At 50.5% G+C, this 14,871-nt stretch overlaps 5 protein-coding genes across 5 annotated transcripts; 1 reads left to right on the forward strand and 4 right to left on the reverse strand.

Moving 5' to 3' along the window:
• The first annotated feature begins 590 nt into the window (after window positions 1-590).
• F5J12DRAFT_849830 (uncharacterized protein) lies at window positions 591-2,034 on the forward strand. Its single transcript, XM_051746484.1, has 5 exons — window positions 591-863; window positions 917-1,210; window positions 1,264-1,324; window positions 1,387-1,501; window positions 1,574-2,034. Exons 2-5 carry the CDS (start codon window positions 1,012-1,014, stop codon window positions 1,820-1,822), a joined length of 624 nt encoding a protein of 207 aa, XP_051597202.1. The 5' UTR covers window positions 591-863; window positions 917-1,011; the 3' UTR covers window positions 1,823-2,034.
• A 2,304-nt stretch (window positions 2,035-4,338) lies between these two features.
• On the reverse strand, window positions 4,339-6,567 carry F5J12DRAFT_928880 (cytochrome P450; the record flags this gene model as incomplete). The annotated part of the gene is made up of 12 exons (XM_051749467.1): window positions 6,404-6,567; window positions 6,214-6,334; window positions 6,009-6,162; window positions 5,872-5,958; window positions 5,709-5,823; window positions 5,474-5,652; window positions 5,238-5,424; window positions 5,148-5,184; window positions 4,983-5,095; window positions 4,869-4,935; window positions 4,693-4,815; window positions 4,339-4,640 (listed from the first exon to the last, which is right to left on the reverse strand). Exons 1-12 carry the CDS (start codon window positions 6,476-6,478, stop codon window positions 4,339-4,341), a joined length of 1,560 nt encoding a protein of 519 aa, XP_051597203.1. The 5' UTR covers window positions 6,479-6,567.
• Window positions 6,568-7,798: 1,231 nt separating this feature from the next.
• F5J12DRAFT_323543 (uncharacterized protein) lies at window positions 7,799-8,871 on the reverse strand. Its single transcript, XM_051738895.1, has 2 exons — window positions 8,081-8,871; window positions 7,799-7,998 (listed from the first exon to the last, which is right to left on the reverse strand). Exons 1-2 carry the CDS (start codon window positions 8,536-8,538, stop codon window positions 7,947-7,949), a joined length of 510 nt encoding a protein of 169 aa, XP_051597204.1. The 5' UTR covers window positions 8,539-8,871; the 3' UTR covers window positions 7,799-7,946.
• A 3,138-nt stretch (window positions 8,872-12,009) lies between these two features.
• On the reverse strand, window positions 12,010-12,442 carry F5J12DRAFT_849863 (uncharacterized protein). Its single transcript, XM_051746485.1, has 2 exons — window positions 12,344-12,442; window positions 12,010-12,309 (listed from the first exon to the last, which is right to left on the reverse strand). The coding sequence occupies exons 1-2, from the start codon at window positions 12,417-12,419 to the stop codon at window positions 12,041-12,043; spliced, it is 345 nt and encodes a 114-aa protein (XP_051597206.1). The 5' UTR covers window positions 12,420-12,442; the 3' UTR covers window positions 12,010-12,040.
• F5J12DRAFT_849864 (uncharacterized protein) lies at window positions 12,010-12,992 on the reverse strand (the record flags this gene model as incomplete). Its single annotated transcript, XM_051746486.1, has 1 exon — window positions 12,010-12,992. A coding segment is annotated over one exon (432 nt), but the record flags the coding sequence as incomplete, so codon positions are not given.
• Between the last annotated feature and the right edge of the window lie 1,879 nt (window positions 12,993-14,871).

Genomic DNA, 14,871 nt, shown 5'->3' on the forward strand with positions numbered 1-14,871 from the left:
CGGAGTGCCGTGTTCCGTGCGTTCACCAGCTCCCGGCGTCCCAGGGTTACATATATGGGACTTGGGGGCAATGCAATTATGTGAAGTTTCCGTGGTGCTAGTGGAGTCTGGTTTGAGTATGGTGTCCAACGCACAGCGCCCTGCAGTATAATTACCATGTGGGGTATCGAGACGAGTCGACGTCACTGCACTCCCATGTCCCGTGAGTTAATCAGTCCCGGTGTGCACGCTGACGCTGCTACGATACAGTGTATGAAAAAAGCGCTTCAGCCATGATGACGTCGATCGGCTCAGCCTGAGCCAGAGCTGTGCCGATTTGGAGACTTGCCAAAGTTTGGCTCCGCTCGCTCGCTTAGCTTATGCAAGCAACCTGAAGTTGCTGTGCAGCCTGTGCAGGCCGTACTACCCGATTCGCCGAACGCAGACCATAAGTAGGTGGCGACCTGATCTATCCTGTCTACCCCACTGGCTTATAGTTACGATGGCATTATCGGATATCGACAAAGTTCTAAAAACCGTTCCGGCGGGGGAAGATGTTCGGGAAGATGAGAGAGAGGAATGTGGGTCGTCCAGGATCATCCCGAGAACGAGGCAGGCCTCGAGGCCGCTGACGTCTGAACTTCCATTCTTGCGGTCACGCTGTCCATTAGGCCCAACATGGCACTCGGATGACGCCAAGGAATCATACGCCCCGTGCTTCGTACGGGCTTCTCCTGCTTTCCACTAGGTACCGGCCAGTCTGCAAGCCCAACGGCAACGATGCTCTCTGGTGAGTCATACCCACGTGGCGGTTCTCAAAGGTGGGTGGATGTCATTCAACGAAGCGGAGATGCGGCGTGAATTTCATTTCGTGAATCGGCGTGGTATGTGCACAAAGTTCCTCGTGGGCATTTCGTCATCCTACATAAAACCCGAGTGCGTCGTACGAGAAGAGTATCATTACCACGCCCTCTCTCAGAAGCCCACAACATCCATCAACCTCAGCTCGCCACCAAGTGAGAGGACAACATCATGATTCACGGATTCCGTGTCTTCCTTTACATTCTTCTAGTGAGTTTTCATGGGCAGGTTGCGATGTCAGAAGTGTTAATGCTGTCGGAAACAAAGTTTATTTTCTCGGCGGTCGTCATGTCGCTCTGCGCCGTTAGGCTCCACTACACACTCAACTTGTCTCCTTTCGACCCCCTGAACTACGGCGTTAGCTTCTATGGTGAGCGAACATGCCTATCGAATACTCGCCATGAGGTTCATCATACATCGTAGATCCTATCATCATCGAGTTGCTCGTAACCAGCATCCTTTCCATGTTCTGGTCGTTCCTCATGTGAGATCATCAAAGCGGTACTTATTGTGAGATCGATGTCTAATCGAGCCTTATCGTTTTAGTGGCCGCACAATCCACAAGAGAATTGAACGTCGCTTCATCAACACTTTCGCAACTGAACTTATCGGGCTCTTTATCCTCTTCCTCCTCTGGATCGTCGGTGCCGCTATCGCATCTGTAAGTCGTGGCGTCGTGTCTCCCAAGTTTAACACCATTCCTGATTCCCGTTGATCCTGTTACCCTAAATAGCGCACCGGCAACCCGCCCGACCCTGACACCCACTGGGGCAACCTCTCCTCATGCTGGGTCTACTCTAGTTGTCGTGTCCTCACTGCCATGCTTGCGTTTGCATGGGTGAGCTGGGTCGTGGTGCTCGCACTCTTCGTCACTTCATTCCTCTTCGCGTCCGCCAATAAGGCTTTCCGCGATCCTCTGCACGGCCGCTGGGACCGCCGCGCAACGCATTATGGCTCTACTCCCATGAGGAACTTGCCTTGAATGGGAGGAAAATTGTAACTCCTACCTAAATGGATGGGAAATCAGTATGCCTTGGACTGATCTGCTACGGATGCCTCGGAAATGGAGAGGGTATCGAGGAAGGCGTAGTGTGATTCGGAATGATGACGTTACGCGCGCGCTGGACTGTGTCCGTGATGCATGGTGTTTGATCATGAATATTGTTAATAATTGTAGACATTGTGAATATATGTACCTAGGAACTTCTGCGAGATAGACGTTCTGCGTGCGTCTAGATTCGGTTTGCTCCAAATGATACGCTCGGAATTCGGTGGTTGCACAGCCAAAGTCGGGCCGCGGTTTAGTAGCCCTGGTTATTACGCAGACATACTGCGGTCCTCGTCTTTGACGAGTCTCCAGGACGTCAACCATATCGGGCAACAGGCCCGTCACGAACTTCCACAGCCAGGCCCAGTGCCGGTCACACTAGGTCGTTGTCAATCGCTGCCCACCTTATTCCAAATCTCGTTTATAGGGTACCCGTCCATGACTTTTTCACGTTCATCACCTCATGCAGGTCGTGAATAGGGAATCGCTGTGGGTGTCGTGGGCAGTCGAATTGCACTCTCACCGTTGGAGTGTCTGATTGTAAGTACAACAAGACCTGGGTTTGCGATAGCGGTGATTTCCGGAATGCCTGTTACAAGCAGCTGGTGAAACTCAGACGTGAAACAGGGAGTCCCAGTCAAGACTCATCCTGGCATGCACGAGTGTTCACGAACGACGGCGAATGAAATTCGGTTCCAACTTTCAATTTCCGCGGCTTCCTCATTTTCCCTCCACCGTTCCTACCCTCGTGAGTGTGTTTCTCCTGTATGGCCTCTTTGTGTCATACATTTTTGCTTAACACTGTTTTCCTGTAGTCTTCCACTGCAAGGATCGTTCACGGACTACTATACCCCCACTCTTGGCTTATTACCTCAGGTGAGTTGGTCATTCGTAAGGTCTTCATGGGGTCCTTGCTAAACTGTAATGCAAACGTAGCATCTGCAAGACGGTCGAATTACAGCATGCGCTTCAGACAGTTTTTGAATTGTTTGAGAGCTCGGCACGCACTGTTACCGATGCTAAGCGCTCTAACGGTGCTCGCTCTTAGAGCACTAAGCGATTTGCAGATGTACTCACCTTGGCCTGACTCTCTTGACCGAAGTAGTGAGTTAACTACTCTCTGATCATCACTACAAATGTTGATGGACTGTACTAATTATGTCCAAAAGACAAATAGCGGATCTTCTAGAGATCATCTCCCGCGGCCGAGCACAATTACCGCTTTATCAATCAAAGAGTTCGGAATATGTGAGGACGGCTCATTCGCAAGTTCTCTTCGCACATACTTCCTGAGACGAGGCGCGATAGCTGATTTGGAAGAAGTTATTGACCTGAACAGGACCTCCGCCCCCGTAGACATCCTGATCGATCGACGTCACTCCACGACCTTGCGGCTTGTCTTAGTGAGAGGTATGATACCCTTGGAGCGATGGCCGACCTTGAACGAGCTACCAGGTTCGCACGACCGCGTGTTTAGACCTCCGTCCACCGAACCACGAGCGCCGCGCTACAACCTCCGCCTTCTTGCAAAGTGTCTTAGAGATAAATCTAGGGCGCAGAGGTCAATTTGCGACTTGGACGAGGTCATTGAGTTGAGTCGTGCTGCATAATCCTGGCACTGTGCCTGAATGATAGGTTCAACAAGCTGGGCCTGCTGTCTGATCTGGAGGAAGCTATCCGGCTTGCACGTGTTGCATTGGACTTTCATCTTCCGGGACATGAATGCCGCCGCGCTGTTTCTCCCAGCAACCTTGCCGAATTTCTTAGGGATAGACACCAGAGGCAGGACACAATTCCGGACCTAGACGAGGCCGCCAAGTTGAATTGAGAAGCATCGGAACTCCGTCGAGGCCGGAGTGACGAGTGTGCCTTATCGCTCCGATACCTTCCGCGCTTAGCCTTGGTGATACGTTCAACAAACGGGGTGTAGCAGCCGTTCTGGACGAAGCTGTTAGCCTAGCACGTGGTGTGTGGGACTTTCGTCCATCAAGTCATGTTTACCGTGCAATTTCCCTCAATTCACTCGCAGGATTTAGATTCCAACGGCAACATACCCTCGATAACCTGGACGAGGCAATCAAGTTGTTAAGTTGCGCAGCAAAATTTGGTGCATATTCAGATTATATATTACCCATGTCGTTGAGACAATGTGCTGACGCTTTGTTCTACCTGTACTGTGTTGAGACAATACGGAGTGGAGAACAAGTAGATGTTTTGTTACACAGGGAAATGGAGGAAGAGGATGTCATACGTGACAGATCCTTTGTCACAAACCTTGAATCGGGTCGGACAAGAAACCTCTCCCACCTACGTGGGAGTCGGGGATTTAAACCCTGTTCGACGTGGCGCCACGGAATCAGAAAGAAAGAAAAAAAGCAGAAATATCAAGACGCGGTATCCAGAAGCACAAAAATGTCCCAACAGGGACAGGGAAAACTCCAATGAATCCGTTACTTCCTAGCGATGAGCTTCAGACCTACAGGTCGAACCCCGAATGCAAGACCAATGAACTTTGTATTTCCCATCACTCGTTCTTCGAGCTGCTTTCTGGTCTCCCCATTACGGGGCTCGATGTCAATTTTCCAGTCGCGCAAGAGATGCGCCAAGAAAGAAACGGCTTCCATCTGGGCGAACTTGCGCCCTGGGCACACACGTGGCCCAGTGGAAAACATGGTGAGGTCATGCTCGGATACGCCGTACCAGCGCGAGGGGCGCCACACCTCAGGGTCAAGAAACGTCTCGGGATTGTGATCTATACATGACATTTCAGGTGGACAAATGCATGTGACATGAGCTCAGCTTACGGATGGCGACCATGTCGATAATGATCCTCGAACCCTTGGGAAACACGATGGTTCCCGGAGTAGGACTTGTTACATTAACTGCGACATCATCAATGACATCTCTTGGGATTACGTGCGCTGCAGCTGATGGTCATATAATTAGGCTGAGAGCAAGCACAGAATCGAACATGACTCACGTATCATTCTTGCAGATTCATGAAAGCATGCCAAGGTATGAGTAAGTTTTGCCAGTTCTTCTGTACCCTGGAAGAACGTTGGTCAGAAGCGACGGCACATAAGGAATGACGAACTAGTTCTCCATTGGCAGGAGTCGCCGCCAAAATTTCCTGATATGCCTTCTCTTGTTCGTCCTGATGGAATGCCAGGTAACCCAGAGTCGCTGACAGGACGCTTGAGGTTGTCTCTGAAGCGCGGAATGAATCGATTAGACGGAGTCTCGGAGATAAGAAACGCACCATGACCAGCAAACATCAGCGCGAAAGTATTCCCGATCTTAATGGCTACTGTAAAGTATTGTTTATGTCAATCAGGAAGGATCAACTCACGACTTCCTGCTTCTCTAGGCCAGTCTTTCCGGATCTGTCCAGCCCAGCCACGAGGCGCGTGAAGATGTCGCCACGCTGCGCATGATCATCACCGTCCGTCACCCCGGAGATCTCTTGCACTTTTGTTTCGACAAACGTGTTCATGTACTCCGCTAACGATGACCGAGCGTGTTCCATGTTGCGAAGCCTTTGACCACAGATTTGTCGAGAGACCACGGGATTAGAATGAGACTTACCATTTGGAGGGTAGTCGGTACGACCAACGTGGCAAGACGAGGCTCCATGGAACCAGAGTCGTTGCTACCCATTCCATTGCAGTTGGAAAGGACATCTCTTCTTCAGTATTTTTGGTATTTGGGTCCGTCCATGGCATCTGAAGGCCGAAACCACATCGCGATATGATCCCCAAAGCGAACTACAGACACCACCGATAAACCTGCATGGTGTAAAGGCGAAGCGAGTTTGACGTACACGGCGAATATACTGATTGATATTGTTGACGGTTACCACTTGTTCATTCTCCCATTTAGCTGCTCTGACCATATCTTCGTACAGTGCAGCGGCCTGCTGCGATATAAGTTCGTAGCTAATGGACGGACTCAGTAGGGATCTACGCATGGAGGAGCATGCCCACGTTTCATTTGTAATCGCAGGCGCAACGATCCTCCTATGGCGCTTCCACACGTCACCATTGGCAGAAAGAAGATTCTGGCCCCAGACGCTTTAACGATGTGAGGATGCAGAAAATACCACATGAGGAAATACACATACAGGACCGCATCTGTCATTTCGGTGGGTTTGATGTGACCCAGCTTGCCTTCTTCTTTCAACAGCTGCTTCATGACCGGAAGAGAACACGTGTAATATACCGGTCGACCTATCAACGGAACCATCGAAATCACGTCGTGCTTATAGTTGAAATAATCTGAAAAGCATGAGTCCCCTCCGCCTTGAGCAAAACGTGTTGCTAACTCACTGGTTTTCCTCCACTCCCAAGACCAATGGAGGCCCGGGTTCCACCAAGACGTGGGTATGAGAGCACCAAATGCGCTAATCGCAGAAAGGGGTGGTCTCATACCAGGCAGGTAGTTGACGCTCTATGATAGAAGTACAGGCGATCATCGGCGTTACGAGTGCGGCTAGCGGCTGATTTCCGTTTGACTAACCTTTAGCTTCAATGAGTAGCTCCATGAGAAATACGCCGCTAGGAAGCACGCAGCAGTCAAAGCTGTGATGAGCATGATTTTGATGAGGCTACATCGCCAAGGGGTCTGAACGACTGGTATTTGAAGGCTGGCAGCAACACGCGGTCCGAAGGCGAGTTGACATAGGACCCAAATCTAGTACGCTGCCCACTATCTTGGTACAGCGTCTCGCCCATAATCGAGTATTGCGCTAGTACGCTTGGAGGTGAGAAATGAAACTGAAATGCATAGCATGGATTGACCATATAACTACGCCTTTCAACTTTCCGATGGGCCTTGATACTGCGGGGGGTGGCGAATACCCCCTATTAATACAGATTAATACCCCCTATTCTTAGCGTTCACTATTAACCCTGGCATTAAGTTCACGTATCGGACACATTGCAGTGCAACTTATGATCGGCATTCACGACATGGTTTGTTTGTTGTGAAGGTTTTTTACGAACAGCCTTATAAATAACTGTAACCACACACTATTTGTGCCTTTTACGTCAAGGAATCGTTTGTCTATTGTTCTATTTCGTACCTTTTTGACTATTATTAGGGACCATTTCGGGTCACGGCCCAAGAGCCACGAAGTTTAAAATAGTCAGAATAGTAAAAGTAGCCGGAGAATATTACTATACAGTAGTCTGCATACTGCATGCATTGAATCTGGCGAAGTCGTGCGGGGTGCACGATATCTCCATGGGCTCGGAGCCCAACGAGGGCCTGAGAGTGAGGAGGTATCTGACTGGGCGAAGTAGGGCCCATATAACCAATAATGTCGAGGAGTGGAAGGGTCAAGCAGATGCTGGCTCTCTCCGGTAGCAACCGTCCTGCTGACCAGCAGCCTGAGCACTTTCCCACCACCTCTTTCTTGGACTGCCGCCTGCCAGTAGGCTCATCGCCTCCCCCATCGACCTCCTTGCAGACTCATTTTCTCGTTCGCCCAGTCCCCGCACCATCTTTTTACGTATACCGTAGACATCTGTCTGTAATTAAGAATCAAGTGCCATTTCCTCCTATCCCTAAGTAACTGCTACGAATGCGTGATAGGCACCACAACCTCTTTGGTTGCTATCACGCACTGCCTGTCAGTCAAAGCGAGCAGGTGACCTGCCCTCCAGATGTGGCTCTGCCGAGCCCAGCCCAGCCCAACTACTGTCGGGCCTTAGTGCGACATGCGCGGGGCGAAACTGTAGAAGAGGAAAATCAGTTTAGTGCATGGGAGATATGTGATGATTGATGATTCGCTGTAGTTGCGTGCGTTGGCGAAGGAATAGGAAATTATTAGCCAACGTAGCCCTGATAACGAATCCAAGATACTAGACAGGGTGGACGACAAGAGGCATACCCGATAATGAAAGGTTAACATCGGAAGAAATGAACGACACGCGGGAAAACTATATATGGTAATAAAGTGAGGCGAAACATCGTGGGTAAGAAAGTCAAACAAGGTATGAAGTATCATGGCAGGGGACATGACCAGCCGACGGATCAGCCGATGGCTGGACGAGCTTCATCACGTCACCCCCCTCTTAAGGCGGACGTGTCCCCTATGAACAAAGACATTCCTGAAGTTTGTTGTTAATACCATATCTGTCATCAAGAATTTCACGAAACTCCCAAGTGTTTTCTTTGCGAGGAAGACCTTACCATTTCACAAGATATTCAGCACGACCACAACGAAAGCACTCATCTAACACTTCTATCTTATAATGGTCTCTGAGAAGAACTGGTGGTGGCGGCGCGTTGTTGGATCGTGGACGTGGGAAAATGATAGGGGCGAAGAAGGGCAGTGTGGAATATGGAGCGCATCCGTCGCCAAGATTGAGGAAGTTCGAGATGGAAAGCACGCTGTCCGTATAGACGATAACTACCCCCTGGCAAACAAGGTGGCAAAAAAGCACATTCATCATCATTTGCAAGGTCGCCGGCGAGTTGATAATCGGTGAAGTAGCTCGCACCACGTAGTTTGTGGACGACTTCAGAAAGAAGTAGATAATTATTTTTGATGGTGGCCTTGTCAAGTCTACGACAGTTTTGCACCGGACACAGAGTACCACCCTGCTTAATAATAATAAAAAAAGGGGGGGATGCGATGGGGGAGACATCCGATATGAAGGTGTTCTTCGAGGACATGTCCAACTCCGCTTGTTCTGAGAGACTCAAAAGGATAAATTTTGCTATTTAAAGGTTCCATTCCGGGTTTGAGTTTGATCGCGTGATCCCGTTGGCGGTATTCAGGCAAATGACCAAATTCAGTTTTTTCGAATACTTGTGAGAAGCCGTCAAGGTACTGAGCAGATACCTTGGCGAGTGGACTTTCAAGATATTCCGAGAAGATCTCTGTAATCCGTAATGGATCACCCTCCTCCAAGGACTGCAATATTGACTTTAAGAACGCGTCCTCCGGCTCAGGTGTGTGCGGACAACAAGACACAGGGTAGCGGTCGAGTAAGGCCTTTCCCACGCGCCACGGCGCCATGTGATGAACCGTTTGCATTATAAACAGGGATGGGTCGAAGGAGTGGCCGAGTGTTGACTGATCTAGCACGGACGTGACCCCTATCGACGTAGCAACCACTGGCCCCGCTATCCAGTAGGGGCCTCGACGTCGAAAGACTGGCAATCCTCTAATGTCTGAAGCACAAGAGGAAGGAATGCAGACTTACCAGCTACCCTTCAAATCTATTGACGTGGATTCTTGAGTTCGTGAAGGACAGAGTATGCAGTGGGGTTGTCCTCGTCATTGGCTATGGAACCAATGGCGGACGGGGCACAAAGCGGCTTCGTCGGCATATCCGCTCTTAACACGAGAGACTACAAGGGAGGAAGCGACGGGTATATTTAGTTAACGATGCATCAGGATCATTGATAGGCGAAGGATTCGATTCAGAACGATCATATGGTACATCAACATTGTTAGAGCCTAAAGTAGACGCCGATGAGGTAGAGTCACTTCCTACCGGCATTTTCAAAAACCTGATTCCTCATTCAATGGCGCTTCTTCTTTCTTTTGCGTAGCGACTTCATTGATTGCATTGATAACGTCGTGCCTTGCCGTGCCATTCCCAAGTAGTCCACAAGCGCATGAATGCGCTCGACCTCGGTACGAGCACAGTTGCGAGCAAGGTGGTCCAACCTGTCCACAGCGATGGCACGTGATTCCTCTACGTCCCTGACGACGGTTGATTTGACCGGTATCCACAGGCTCGCCTGCACCTAGAATAGAACGTGTCGGGGCGGGAGCCGACGCAGTTGTTGGATGAATAGGAGGTGCAGAGGGAGTCGGGGGTACAGGGTGGCGCTGGAATGGAAAGGTGCATTTACCCGGTGGGCGAGGACTTCTAGCAGAGAAAGAGAGGAGGGTGGAATTAGTGCGAGTGTAACGATCAACGCGCTTGGCGCAGTGCTTCCATCCTTGTAAGCTGTCCTCGAGGTCCCCGTTCTGTACGCACTGTGAGAAAATCCGGTGCGATAACCCGGTGCGAAAGATGTTGAAGAGCGCTTCGTCTTTGAATTGAGTGTCTCCTGCCAGCAACTCAAACTCCGTAAGATAGTCATCGACCGATTGGCCGTCGCGTTGTTTCAAGGCGAGGAGCTTGTACTGAGCCCGCATTTTCTTGTTTGGTTCACTGAACTTTTCCTTCAGCGCATCATCAAAACCTTCCCAACTGTCAAGCTCTGGGCAAGCCCCTCCTGCACGCTGTTTGTTACGGAGGCCAATTACCCATTGCTGGGCACGGCCCGCTTTCATGTACGACATAGCGTAGTTAATTTTGATGGCGTCGGTAGCAAACGTAGACGGGTTAGTTGCGAAATTCAATTCAAGTTGATTAATGAAGGCATCATATTTTCAGTTGATCCATCGTACACGTCCGGTTGCGCTACCTTTACCTCCGGAGCACGATTGCGGAGGAGCGTCTCAAGGAAAGCAGCGCAGAAGTCGTCCTGAGCCTGACCCGTTAACGGAGGCTGTGGTTGTGGCTGAGGATGGCGCTGAAGGTGTGATTGCGAGCTCGATTGGGAAAGTGGTTCCGGAGACGAGATGGGTGAGTCGAGATCGGAGCCATCGGAAGTCATTACAATTGCCAGTGCTTCTAGACCGTTAACATAATGTAATTATTCAGCTGCAGTTGCGTGCCTTGGAAAAGGAGTAGGAGTGCATTAGCCAACCTAACGCTGATAACGAAGCTAAGATCCAGCACAAGGTGGACGACAAGAGGCATACCTGATAACGGAAGGTTAATTGCTGGAGAAAATGGACGAAGGGCGGGAAAATTATATACTGCAGTGAGGTGAAACACGGTGAGTAAGAAGGTGAAACACGGGCGTAGAGTATGACCAGGACTAGACCGGTCCACCGATCAGCTCATCCACCGGATCGGGTTCCTCACAGGACATCCGACACGCAACAGCGCGTGCGGTAGCCCGACTTTCCATAAGTTTGGGCGTGGACAACATCTGGGACCTGGGCTATGCTTTGGTCTGCTGGTCGTTGTGCCGAGAAAGGCGTGTGCCTGTCACGACTTCCCAAACCATTGCGCTCAAGTATATACATAACACGAAGATGGTTACCTCGTGGACGATTATCTGGTCTGCGTGACGACTTGAACTTATAATTTGGTATCAGATCCCCGCTGGCAGCCCTGGGTACCCTTCTGACCGCAACATCGTTGTCATCAAATTCTCTTCAGGCACAGGGGAAGGATTGGAGTACCACATAGAAGTCAATATGCAGGCAAGCGTCTCATTTTTTAGACTTCTCTTTTTTGAGTGGCCAAAGGACAACTGTGTCAAAGAACAGAGTTGGGTATAAACGATTTTATCGCGGGCGGATGATGATGATGTAGTTATCATGATCTTTGCGAGCGGCGTGAGGGGACGTCCGAGTATACCAAGGCATGCATGTTGGCCACTCTCTTCCTGCGAACAGGGATTCTTAAAGGGAATCAGATGTGCACAAAAGTATTTACATACTTCATAGTCCCGAAGAATCTGACGGGTCTCAGAGTCAAGGAGGTCCTTGTCGACGCCTTCTGAAGCGGCACAGGCAGGCATGGCTACTTTGTCCAACGACGGGTGCACTCGTACGCTTGTCCGACGTATGCCGGACAAGGAGGCACTTGCGCTCAAGTAAATTCCTTAACTTCGCCTCTCTCCTCAGCATTGAACCTCTAGTATCCAAGGACCTCGACACTGGTACGCTGCATTATGTCCTGGCTTGGTTTGACATACGACCTCTCGACAATTTATGCAGTGGACGCCTACTCATCCTTCGAGGTTCAGCCCTTCTGATGACACCATTCTCATTGGGCAGCAGGTCGATTTTTCATCTACCACTATCCGACAATTCTGTCGGCAAGTGTTAGCTGGCGCCGAACCCTGCCCCTTCCAGTTCCGCAGTACACACCATCGAGATTAGGGTTGCGGAGTCCGTAATAGCAGAGACTGCCGATGTGAGAGATTTAGAATGGGACCGACGGCTGCGTACCTTCACCCATCTCTCCCTTGATCATATAACTCGCATCCCGCCCGCGTACAGTGCAGACCTCTTTACACATAAATAAACATACGTGTGACATCTTCATACATACAAACCTGGGTCCCAATTTACAGCGCAAAGCTCTCTACATGCACGACAACCCCACCCAACTTCAAAGCGTTCCCAACACCCAACCTCGCGACCGCATTCCTCGTTTCAACGACCAGACTCTCCGGCCCACTCGCACACACTACGATGCCACCTCCGGCGTGCGGCTGTACTGCGCTGAACGGTTTATCCCCTTCCATTTCAGCGGATTCGAGAGAAGAGGGTCGCGAAAGTCCGGTGGTTTCACAGAAAAGTGTATATAGAGGTAGGACGGTCCAGTTTGACGTCGCTGTTGGGGATGAATGGTACAGCTTCGCGGTCACACAAGCATGTGACGAAGATGGAGAAATGGATATCGAAGGCGGTTCCCGTAGCGAGGATGACGATCTCTGTCAGCATCTCTGCGAACCATGCGATGTGACCTAAAAAAAACAACGCCACGAGAGTCAGAATCAGAGAAGGTCGATTCGGATCCGAGAATCAGGGCAACATTCACCAAACGATCTGATATACCATGCGGATTCGATCCTTCTTGTTCGTTCGGCGTGACGGCGGCCAGTATCGATATATCTAAAGACGGTGTCGCCCAGAAGCCCAAGCGTAAACGTTGCTCCTGATTCACCCACAACCAACAGCACCGTCTCGTACTGTCCAAGGTCAACACTCGAACCGCCATATGGGCCATCAATCATGACGTGTATGGGTACGCAGCTCCGCTCGCCACCACTTTGCTTCTCTGATACGCAGACAGATGGATCCTGTTCGTTACGCGTGTATGCGTTGAGTTCATGTGTCCAATCGCCGTTGACGCGTGCTGCAAGGATCATGCCGGAGTGGTTGAAGCAGGACTTGTCCGGGGGACCAGAGAGAATCGTGAATGGGTGGCTTTCGAAGGCGCGATTGGAGAAAAAGACACGGAGTTAGACGTGTTGGCCAGCCAACTATCCGTCGTCGCAGTTTTGGATGTGAACTTCTCATAGGAAGCCGGGTCAGCGGTATACGCATATATGCATGCGGTATGCAACATTAACCCCGCACTTACGAACGTCATCTATTGATCCGGAGCGCTAAGTCTGGCATCCTTAATGTGGTACCCCAAAAAAACGCAACAAAGCGTCTGCCCCAAGGAAAGCGAAGGCAGGAAGTGTCCATGGTTCCGCATATAGCGTATCGTAACAAACTGTAGCGAGAAAAGCCACAGATGTCAAAATGCTGCGTGGGTGTGTTTGGTTTAAAGACAAGTGTTTATCACACGTTGGGTGCAGAGCTGGAGCTCACTGAACTACAAAGACAGCCTGGTAGAAAAACCTTCAAACTAAGCGAAGGGAAGTCAAGATGATGATTCTTGATTCTGAGCACAGAAAAGGTTGCTACGTCGGACGTTTCCGAAGTTCTGCGGACCGAGAAGTCCGTAGGGAACATTAGCCTCCCGGACATGCGGTGCACATGGTTTGGTCTCTTGTGTCCGTTTCCTGGGCCGAGAAGGAGCGACAAGGTGGAATTTATCGTTGCGAATAAGAGTACGACCGGGATCTGAACGATTGCGAGGAAGCCTGTGTGGAGGGGACCGTCAGACGTGGATGAATAATGTGTAGGTCGAAGGTGGATTTTACCAGCTCGATTAGGGTTGGATATGAGAGGTGCATATTTGATGATGCAAACCTAAACGACGACGAGATATGCGACAAGGATAGTGGCTGGAACCGTACAATCAATGTCGACTAGAAAGAAGAAGTGGTAGACTTACACCGTAAGATGCTTAACCGTACAGACGGTAACGTCCGGTGTCGAACAGAAGCGATAGAGCGTCAGACTGCCAGGGCGCCTCGCGTCGACCGAGGAGGTTTATCCTCGCAATCCGCAACAGCGAACTCTCCCTTACGGAGTCCTTATGAGATGACAGAGAAGCCCTGTAGAGAACGACCATTCTTCAAAGGACGAACGAGCGTTGGGAGGGAGGCTACGATAGCCATTCCGAGAGCAGTGCACCAGATGGTCGTGAATTTGAGCTGGGTCCACGTTATATGAGATATGCGGGGGAGCAGTGAGTCGCTGTAACTCCCGTCAGATTACATAAGTAAGGGGGAACCCATGCATGACAACGATGTCTTGCAGACAGCGGCATAAACATGACCGTGTATGACTCCATGGAACTCGCGCCGTCTACCACCACTTCATACTCGAAGACACCTGGAGTGGGCCTACTCAACAGCACCTGATGGCGGGACGTGTATGGCAGTGTCCGGAGTGCGACTGTAGTGAATATACCAACTGATCCGTGCGAACAGTGTGCGACATGGCTCTCAGTCTGTTGCCAGGCACTCGTCGTATCCACCGATACGAGTCTGCCGTTGTACGCCCTTTCCATTTGACAACCTCCACCCCCCGCAACCATACACTTACTGCTCTTCAGAGAATTCCAAAAACTTCACCTTTTTGTTCGTCATGGTTGCTGGATGTTTCAGCGGATTATGGCGTTTGCAGTGGCCGCCTTTTTGGACCCGGAGGAACGATGCAAGAGTTCTACAAGCTCCCACTTCCACTGAAACCACTCAACCAGGTATGCTGCCAAGCAATGCAGATAATCGCATTCTCGTGTTGACTGAAGTGACTGTCGCCATTTAGCTCCAGACAATGCAGATGTTGGCGCTGTCGTGCCGGTTGAAATCTTTCACCCACTCTTTCTCCCTAGCCCTGCCTACACGGATGGTTCTGTGTCTGCCCCTACCCAAGGCGGTCGCACGGGCTCTTTATTATCTGCTGAAACTGCTTGCCCTGGTTCTCTGCCAACCAGTACGGGAATTTCTGCGCCGACTGAGGTTCAAGCTGTGGGTTCGCATTCTGCACAAGG

Source organism: Pisolithus orientalis, assembly GCF_024613125.1.
Source record: "Pisolithus orientalis strain OTSU chromosome Unknown F5J12scaffold_31, whole genome shotgun sequence".
NCBI classification, from domain to species: Eukaryota; Fungi; Basidiomycota; class Agaricomycetes; order Boletales; family Pisolithaceae; genus Pisolithus; species Pisolithus orientalis.

Bases quoted from the DNA above. Each gene is read 5' to 3' on its own strand.
- F5J12DRAFT_849830 (XM_051746484.1), top strand. From the start codon at position 1,012: ATGATTCACGGATTCCGTGTCTTCCTTTACATTCTTCTAGTGAGTTTT. The intron at 1,325-1,386 runs GTGAGATCATCA...TTATCGTTTTAG, and splicing joins ATGTTCTGGTCGTTCCTCAT to TGGCCGCACAATCCACAAGA. The intron at 1,502-1,573 runs GTAAGTCGTGGC...TACCCTAAATAG, and splicing joins TCGGTGCCGCTATCGCATCT to CGCACCGGCAACCCGCCCGA.
- F5J12DRAFT_323543 (XM_051738895.1), bottom strand. From the start codon at position 8,538: ATGTCTCCCCCATCGCATCCCCCCCTTTTTTTATTATTATTAAGCAGG. The intron at 7,999-8,080 runs GTAAGGTCTTCC...AACAAACTTCAG, and splicing joins GCTGAATATCTTGTGAAATG to GAATGTCTTTGTTCATAGGG.
- F5J12DRAFT_849863 (XM_051746485.1), bottom strand. From the start codon at position 12,419: ATGCTGACAGAGATCGTCATCCTCGCTACGGGAACCGCCTTCGATATC. The intron at 12,310-12,343 runs GTGACCGCGAAG...CATCCCCAACAG, and splicing joins CATCTTCGTCACATGCTTGT to CGACGTCAAACTGGACCGTC.